This window comes from Miniopterus schreibersii (assembly GCF_964146895.1).
Source record: "Miniopterus schreibersii genome assembly, chromosome: 2".
NCBI lineage: Eukaryota > Metazoa > Chordata > Mammalia > Chiroptera > Miniopteridae > Miniopterus > Miniopterus schreibersii.
Window position 1 is genome coordinate 71,493,181 of NC_138102.1, and position 9,482 is coordinate 71,502,662.

Genomic DNA, 9,482 nt, shown 5'->3' on the forward strand with positions numbered 1-9,482 from the left:
TTTTCAGAGATGGTGCTCAGGTAAACACATATTGTTTATATAAATGCATAAAGATATATTGTATTATAAATAGATACCCATTATAAAAGTATAAGGATAATTATGGGTATATATATTACATAGATATATAAATTTATAAAGATACATTGTGCATATATAAAATCTTTGTTGTAAATGCAGGAGAGACCAAATCAGGAAATTCCAGAAATCAGGGCACCATTGGAAATCCAAAGGTCATGAGAAGAGATTTGAGAGACAGGAGGTCAGCAGGGGAAAGAAAGAAAACTTGGATGAATGGAGTGGGGAGAAGAGCAATGCTTGGTAAGGGCTTCTGCCTTGCACAACTCAAGAATTTCCTGCAGATGGTGCTCCCAGAGCTGTGCAGTGCAGGGCCCTGGGTCAGAGCAAGGTTTCTAGAAAGTCAGTCACACTGTGATTTCCTTAGGACTTTAGAATAGGTAACTGAAGACAGCTGTGCTGTCTCCTCCAAGGATATTCAAGTATGGAATAGATTCTCATCTCTCTTGGGGGTCCTAAAGGTAGGGAAAAGAATCAGTGTTGTCTTATCTCTAGAACGCTTCCAATTGTTAACAGTTGAAATTGTGTTATTGTCTCTATCATCTATCTTTCTATCATCTATCTATCTATCTATCTATCTATCTATCTATCTATCTATCTATCTATCTATCATCTATCTATCTATCTATCTATCTATCATCTATCTATCTATATCTATCATCTATCTATCTATCTATCTATCTATCTATCTATCTATCTATCTATCTATCATCTATCTATCTATCTATCTATCTATCTATCTATCTATCTATCATCATCTATCTCTATCTATCTATTTATCTATCTATCATCTATCTATCTATATCTATCTATCATCTATCTATATCTATCTATCTATCTATCATCTATCTATCTATCTATCTATCTATCTATCTATCTATCTATCTATCATCTATCTCTATCATCTATCTATCTAGTCATCTATCATCTATCTATCATCTTTCTCAAATCAATTCTCTCCAGACACTCAAAGAACTTAAGTTCTATGGCCTATCTTTTAAACATCATGGTTAGCATGCATTGTCATCCCAATAACAGAAATTAGGAATCTCTCCAGAGTGATTCTAGTATTTACATATATGAATTTACTCTCTGTTAAGTGTCTACATGCACTATCTCAATGAGTCTTCACAACCACCTGATGATAGAGTTGCTATTAATATCCTCAGAGTAAGTAGGTGGCTGAGCAGGGATTTGAATCCAGGTCAAAGCCCAAGGTATTCACTCCACCTATTTAGTGGCAGCTAAGGTCTTGATTCAGGTGAGCGTGGAGTCACCCGTTAGATCCTTCATTCGTGGGCTCAAATTGAGATATGCAATTACCTACGCTCTTCATGGACTTGTATTCTTTCCTTCTGTGATTCATGCTTCTAAACCTCTGTTTGCAGCAGTATTTTAAGTTAATTATTGGTACTCTAACAGCTCTTAGACTTCCAGGTAGTACTTAAAACACACTGTGACTTTTTAAAATAAAAAACTAACCACTGGGAGCTAGGCATCATTCTCCTCCCTGCCATGTTATAACAGAAATTCGCTAATGGAATAGACATAAGCAGAGTCTCCCTAAAAATTTAAGAGGGTCCTGTATTCTGTGGTAATTGTTGTTTTCCTAGTTACCTTCATCTTCATTTGTGAACCTGCCATACACTTTTAATTATGTTCAATTAGTCTGTGTTTTAGAATTTACATTGTCTTTTATTTCCTCTTATTGTCCAACCTATTTTGTTAGATAGTATGCATGCAATCTAGTTTTTAAGCACATCCACAGAATTCTTTGGGGTGTATTTCCCTTCATAGCTAGCCAGAACATCAAGGGATTGTACTCGCTATGTACTTCTGGCATATTTTAAAGGAAAGAGGATTCATTTATGGTATGCCCAACAGTCCTGAATTCTTACTGCTTTATTGAAAGGATATATAAATAAGATTCTGTCCTTTTATTTCAGGAGTTACAGCATATTGTTAGATCTCAACACATCAGAGCCGAAAAACGTAAGTATGGATCTGTATGAATATTTGAAATCCCATGAAGTCACTACTCTTTGGGCTGACGTGGTCTCTCTCATACTCAGCTGTGGCGGAAGGTCCGTGGTTAGATCTGGCCAGGAGGAGCAAGCCTGAAGCTCAGCCCTATGCTCATCTCACGATCAACGCCACTGACATCCCATCCGGTAAGTTTCATTTGCATTCAGCTTGAAAGACATTTCAAGAGTCATTTATCAGCTCCATTTGGGTACTCAAACCTAGTATTAGCCTTTTACTAAATTTCTGAGAGCCCTTAACTTCTAGATCAGAAGAAAGATCACTTAGTTAGCCTTCGGTTGGTGATCCACCCTTGGAAACAGTGAACGGCAGTCATGTCAGCATGGACATCATTACTGTCTTCACTTTCAGATCGTCAGGGTGTGTTTATTTTAAATGATTGCCAGTTAAGATCTCACAACTGGGAAGGACAATCCCGTATCATGCTCAGCCACATTTACCCAAGCTAGAGCTGACACATCCCCACTGCCGCCCTGTGAGGTGCGTGAATTCATCCAGGTCAGATACTCAGCCGTCTCCTGCCGAGTTCCAGGTAGGGGCTTGACAGAGTGATATTTAAGAAGCAGTAGCCCTCTAGAATAGGAAACATACTCCTCCTCCTTCAGAAGGTTATCAGTTTCTCTGAGTGAGACTTTACCTCAATGGACTGGAGATCTGATTGTCTTTTGGAAATGAGGAAAGCCAGAGCTCTGTGCCTCCATCTACCTGGATGCCCCAGCTCTTTCATCATATAATCCCCGCTGCTTAGTGCATCTTGGGGTGTTTGAGCATCAAAAAGATTACAAGAACATTATGATCGAGTGACAATTGAACATTATGGTTATTATGATGTCATTTATTCAACACACACTATGTATCAGGCATTTCACTCTGTATTCCTTATCTCTAATCCTTACTACAACCCTGCAAGGTAGAGATTATCATTCAGGTTTGCAGGCAGGGAAGCTGAGGTCCACATAGTTTACCTGCACGAGGTCACAGTGATGGCAGGATTAGAAGGTGAATTCCACTCTCTTTGATGCCCAAGTGTATGCTTTTTACACTATAGGTCTCAGATCTAAGTACCTTGTGGTCAGTTGGTTTAGTCAGAGGGAAATCAATTCAGAGCTCTTATGTTCCTCTTTTTCTGTAAGAAGATTATCGTAGTTTTAATAGGCAGGAGCTCTAACGTCTGACTTGTCTGCATTTGTGGGCCCCCTGCACTATTTACTGGCTGTGTGACCTTGTGCAAATTATTGGAACATCTGTGCCTCAGCTTCTCCACTGGGATGGTGGTAGAATCTTCCTCATGGGGAGCTGTGCAGACTTAATGAAGACTTAACGAGGTGGTGTACCAACATTGCTATATGGCAGCTGACATTTAGTAAGCACCCATTGAACATTTAGTAAGCACACAGTTTGCTATTATTATTTGAGTTTAATTAAATAATTATACATACTCCACTTTGTTCTAAAAATGAGTTAAGGCAGATATTTCTCAGAGTTGGAAAAAAAATCCATGTTTTAGTAAATAATTTTGAAGCCATCATCATCATAGCATGAGCCATGGAGGGATTTTTCCTGACTGCACACATGGAAAGTGAGAAGCCAACTCAAGTTTTTAGAAGATTTTCTGAAACTGTGTATTCTGTCCTAGATACTTGCTTCATAAACACATTTTCTCTCTGTGTGTGGATGTATGCCTTACAGTGGAACAACACCAGTTTTCTGAGTGTAAAACTATTTTTCATGTCAGCAAAGGCAATCAAATTAATACTGATGTCTCAGCTGTGTGTGCTGTGGATGTTCTCTGCATTTATCTCCTCAGTTCATTTTAAAGGGCATGTGATAAATATTGCATTAGACTGTGTGCCAACGTTTGTTTGGCAATAGCAAGCATGTTTTAGTTTCAAAGCTCTCTCTCCAGGCACCTAACATCAAATCATTGCCAAAAAACAAGGCACAATTTCTGGCTATTTTCTGATGGTTATTGAGTTTGAGACTGAGTGAAATGAGTTAGTGTATGCTTCTGTTTTAGAAAATAGGATTTGTTTCTCTGGCTGGGCCAACAATCCCTTGAGTCCATCTATCTCCCAGTACTAGGTCCTTCACAGGAAGATGGCGTTAATTTTGCGTGTTCATTTTGGGCCTCTGATTCATACTTATTTACACACAAGAAAAATCAGAATCTGCTTTATACTGACTGCTAGCTTATGCATTGGGAAATGTTTTGTGAGGTTAGAATATGTGGCTTTCTTTAGGGAGATTCTCAGGCTAAATATTTGCAGAGGCCTCTTTTCCAACATCCAACAGCAGTGACTAGAGACTGGGGAGGGGCTGGGGTAAGAGGCCATCAGCATGCCTCACCAACGCTGGGGACCCAGATCTGCCACGAGAGGCCCTTCACCCTGATTGTGGCCGAATCACCTCACTTGTTTCCCAGTATTGTCTGTTCAGGAGTCCTTTCCCCTCTGCGTACTGTGTGTATTCCGTACTCTGCTCGAAGTTTCCCTCACTGACAGGACTCTCCCTTTTCTCAGTTCACCTATATTTGATCCAAGTCTTCCCATCCTCTGGCTCCTTTGTTTCCTCACTGGGCTGAGCTCTCCTGATTGTCATTAATTTCTGCAGCTTTCACTTTCAGTTGCTTTAACGGAACTTCAGCCATGTGCTATGTGACGTGCAGAAATGAAAATGTCCTATTTTTCATTGTGTATGCCCGTTTCTCATTTTCTCCACTACTAGTGGTTAGTGCCTTGAGGGCACGCTGCTGGATATAATTCTCAATTATGGGCAGAGGGAACACCCACAGAAAGCACAACGGTCACTTATTAAATGATTGATCAACTAAACGGATCAGCAAATGGATGAGTGAGTGGGTAAAAACAGAGACATGCTTCATAGGAAATGCCACCCCTTCCACCTGACTTTCGCTCTCAGTGGGCGTGGTGTGCAGTCAAGGGTCCTGTCTTCTCCCCTCTCTAGTTCATGTTCCTTCCTTGCCTCCCTGCCCATATCTCTGAGCCCTTGGTTTAACACCAGCTGGCCTATCCCGTTGAGAGGGTAGACTTCACCCTTGTCATTCTGCTCCTCTCTAACAGCCATCGTAGGAGCAGATTATAAGACAAATAATTGATTGTGTAAGTGCTGAATTCAGGAGTAGGGTAAAAAGGAAGAAAATGTGATCATTTGAGATGCAAAACATCTTGAATTCTGTTAGCTTTGTCGATGGATTGCATAACTATCAGTCTGGTGGAATTACTTGACTAGTATTTATGAGGATGTGATGAATAGTCTTGTAGTCTCATCTTGACTCAGTTGGGATGTTTTAATCTGAGATGACCTGAGGCAGGACCTCGGGTAAAGAAGGACACGTGCTGTGGTGGGTCCTGGAGGGCGGTGCCTGTAAGGTCTTCTAATACTCGCGCTAGCGCCCTCCCATGGCTGAGATGTAAATCTACTGCCCCTAGACGGAAGGATTGGAACCGCTGGCCTTCCCTTCACAGGCTTAACGATGGCTTGCCCCCCTGTAGCTTGGCCTCTGTGCATTTCCTCCCATTTGCCTTCTGACTTGCTTCTTACCTGGACACAGGCCATACTTATCCCCGAGGGCAGGAAAAATGAGTTTGTGTCTTTGTACCCTCTCAGGTGCCTAGCAGAGAGCACTAAGCACTTCTTAATGTATCTCTCCCCTTTTAGAAGATGAATTCTGAAAAGCTATTCTATTGGAGCAGTGACTGTTATGCTATGGATTTTTTTAACCTCACAGAATTGTGAGGGTGTCCTTGTCATTGAAGGGGTGGATTTTAAGTCATGTGCCTCTCCTCTCCTCAGGTTCCCACAAAGTGAGTCTGTCCTCCTGGTACCATGACCGAGGTTGGGCCAAGATCTCCAACATGACTTTCAGCAATGGAAAACTAATAGTCAACCAAGACGGCTTTTATTACCTGTACGCCAACATTTGCTTTCGCCATCATGAAACTTTGGGAGACCTCGATACAGAGTATCTTCAGCTGATGGTGTATGTCACTAAAACCAGCATCAAAATCCCAAGTTCTCACACCCTGATGAAAGGAGGGAGCACCAAATACTGGTCAGGGAATTCTGAATTCCACTTTTACTCCATAAACGTTGGAGGATTTTTTAAGTTACGGTCTGGTGAGGAAATAAGCATCGAGGTGTCCAACCCTTCACTACTGGATCCAGATCAAGACGCAACGTACTTTGGGGCTTTTAAAGTTCGAGATATAGATTGAGCCCCATTTTGTGGAGCATCAGTGTGTATTTCCTAGGATGTATGGAAACTTGTCTTTTAAACAAGCCGAGAGAGATGTATATAGGTGTGAGACTACTAGGAGGTATGACCCACGAGGCATAAGAGGCCTCTATCCAAACTTTTGACTCTGGAGAGAGCATGTGTATTTACAGCCAAAGGGAGATGTTGGACTCAAGGTGTGTTACAGCCTGAAGGCTTTCTTACACAATGGTTTTTAAATTTTGTAATGAATTCCTAGAATCAAACCAGACTGGAGCAGTTATGGTCGCCTCTTTGGAAAACTGCATTTGTGCCCCGGGTGGGGTTAATTCTCTGGATCTAGCCCTTGGTTATGTAGCACTATGCGGCCGAAGTAGAGAGGGTGTTATCTAATTGCAAATGGATGACCATCTGAAGGGTTACGTTCTTTTGAATTATTACATCATGCTGGAACCTGCAAATAAATACTTTTTTTCTAATGAGGAGAGAAAATATATGTATTTTTATATAATATCTAAAGTTATATTTCAGATGTAATGTTTTCTGTGCAAAGTATTGTAAATTATATTTGTGCTATAGTATTTGATTCATAATATTTAAAAATGTCTTACTGTTGATATATTTAATGTTTTAAATGTACAGACATATTTAACTGGTGCACTTTGTAAATTCCCTGGGAAAAACTTGTAGCTAAGGGAAAAAATGTTGTTTGTTAATATCAACTGTACTATATTTCTTCATTCTTTTTAACTTAATAGATTTTTCAGACTTGTCAAGTCTGTGCAAAAAAAAAAAAAAAATTAAAATGGATGCCTTGAATAATAAGCAGAATGTTGGCCACCAGGTGCCTTTCAAATTTAGAAGCTAATTGACTTTAGAAAGCTGACATCGTCAAAAGGATACGTACTGGGCGACTGGAATCTGTCAAGAGTATTTATAGAATTATTGAACAGGTGTTTTTTCTACAAGTACTACAAATTGTAAATTTTGTTTTTATTTTAAATGGAAAAGTTATCAGTGGCTTATCTGCAAGAGAATACCATTTTTAATTGAATGGAAGTTATTTTATACTGTACAATAAAAACATTGCCTTTGAATGTTAATTTTTTGGTACAAAAATAAATTTATAAGAAAATCTGTCTTGTGGTTTTGTGCTTCTCTTTTATATCTGTCTTGTTCTGTGACCTCGCCCTTTCCAATATGCTAATGTGGCTTCTATATTTCCAAAGGTTACCTAGAAATGCAGATTTAATTAAAAATTAGGAACAGATTCAATTAAATTAATGAGCCTTAGAATTTGAAAAATAATTTGCAAGGGATTTGTATGCAAGAATATAGCCAGATAGAAAACAGAGGCTTCTTCACTCAAAAAGGAAAATTTTATGTTATGCTTATGAGGAAAAAATGGTATTTTACACAAGTTCGTAATGCCTTGCAGAGCAGCGGTTTGACCTGGAGGAGCCCCTGAACATTTCAGACCTTACCACAGTGAGGAAGGATTAGCAGGAGACTGGTGCTCATGCTCATGGACGTGTATGTGCATGACCTCTTCAACCCAAGCTGAGAGATGCGAGAAAACGAGCATCTTGGAGAAGCACAGACAGTCATAATTTAAGGCACCTGGATGTTTGTGGATAAATGTTTCTTGGTGGTTGTGACAGGATGGAAGGAGAAAAGAAATAGCGGATGTTACAAAGAACTTGTAAGTACTAAACATCAGAGCTTTGCGGCAGGGACTCAATCATTGACCAAAATGCACCTATTGTTTTAAAACTATCAGTAAATCTAAGATAGATTGATACAAAATATGGTTTCAGTATTGCATAACCCAATGGCTGAGCCTTGGTTCAAGGAAAATTAATTTTGACAAGCAATCAGAGAATTCCTCTACTCCCCACTGACACAAAGTCTTGCACAGAGAACCTTACTAGCTGTCCTGGCTCCTGTAAAGAGATTCTATAATTTCCAAAGGTAACATTCGTTTGTTCACTCCATGTTATTTACTGAGCACCAACTATGTGCTAGGCACTGTGCTGGGCACTGGGTATAGCACTCTTTCTGCCCTTGAGTGGTTTCTGTTCCAGTTTGGTGACTCCAGGGTATGGGCACATGGAGCACACTGTGGGAGCAGAGGGGAGGCCACCCAACCCAATGCAGGGGATCACAGGAGGTCTAGAGATGACATCAGGCTGGACAGGAGGTGGGCTGAAAGGCTCCGAAAGTGAATGTAGAATATCCATTACTATTTTTAACTTACTGCAGCTGACTTACAATCTCTCAAAGATGAGCTAAAACTCGAAGTCTAGGGATGGAAAGAACCTGGGATCTAGTGAGAAACACATGGTGGCACGAGCCTGACTGGGGAACTCACGTGGTGGATGGGCTGCAATGCTAAGGGAGTCCTCTACAGAGGACCTTGGCTGTAATGTGATTTTTATGTACGTTAAAGGGACTTTTAGAACTTTGCTGCAATGAATCTATATGAAACGGTGTACACTGGCCTGTGTCTCAAAGGAGGCAACTGTATCAAGTGCATGTGGGAGGAAGTGTGGAAGAGGCTTCTTTTCTTTCCTAGTGATGCTCAAGGCTTTCCTGGATCTGAGGGGCAGGATCCAAACCCTTACTTTTCCCACGCACATGCCACTTTTTACTCCTTTCTTCTCTCTCACCCCCTTTTCCACTTCCACTCTCCTGTATGCGTTGTAATCCTTTCCTTTTGTTTTTTCCCTCCCCCCACCCCAAATCCCTGGCTGTTGCCTCAGAGAACCATTTAGTTTCGCCGGTGGCCCCTGCCTCTGACTGAGAGGGAACCAGATCATGTCCACCCTCAGCATCAGTGAACTAAACATGCTGAGGAGCGACAAGGTCATGTCAGGAAACCAGGTACTGGATGCTATGGCAAATTGAACTGTTTGCTCATTTTAACTACTCGGTTTCAATGTTCTTCCCAACACGTCAAACCTGAAGGAAGGAAAGCATGAACATTTAAAGTCATCTGTCGTCTGGAGTCAACTTACACAACCATACCAGAGTCAGGTGCACTTGTGCCTTTCCAAAACACCGCCTATTTGGCAATTCTTGTTCAGTGAGGTTGCTCCCCCTCACCCCGCCCCTTTTCTTCTGCTTC

At 40.8% G+C, this 9,482-nt stretch overlaps 1 protein-coding gene across 1 annotated transcript in view; it reads left to right on the plus strand.

The window, feature by feature from the left end:
• Positions 1–7,413, plus strand: part of TNFSF11 (TNF superfamily member 11) — a gene marked incomplete at its 5' end in the record, with an annotated part of 30,435 nt that extends 23,022 nt beyond the window's left edge. The window contains 3 exons of the mRNA XM_081127886.1: positions 2,025–2,070; positions 2,151–2,249; positions 5,935–7,413. Of these exons, the coding sequence (XP_080984012.1) occupies positions 2,025–2,070; positions 2,151–2,249; positions 5,935–6,356 (567 nt within the window). The 3' untranslated portion in view covers positions 6,357–7,413. The remainder of the gene's footprint in view (positions 1–2,024; positions 2,071–2,150; positions 2,250–5,934) is intronic.
• Positions 7,414–9,482: the final 2,069 nt, after the last annotated feature.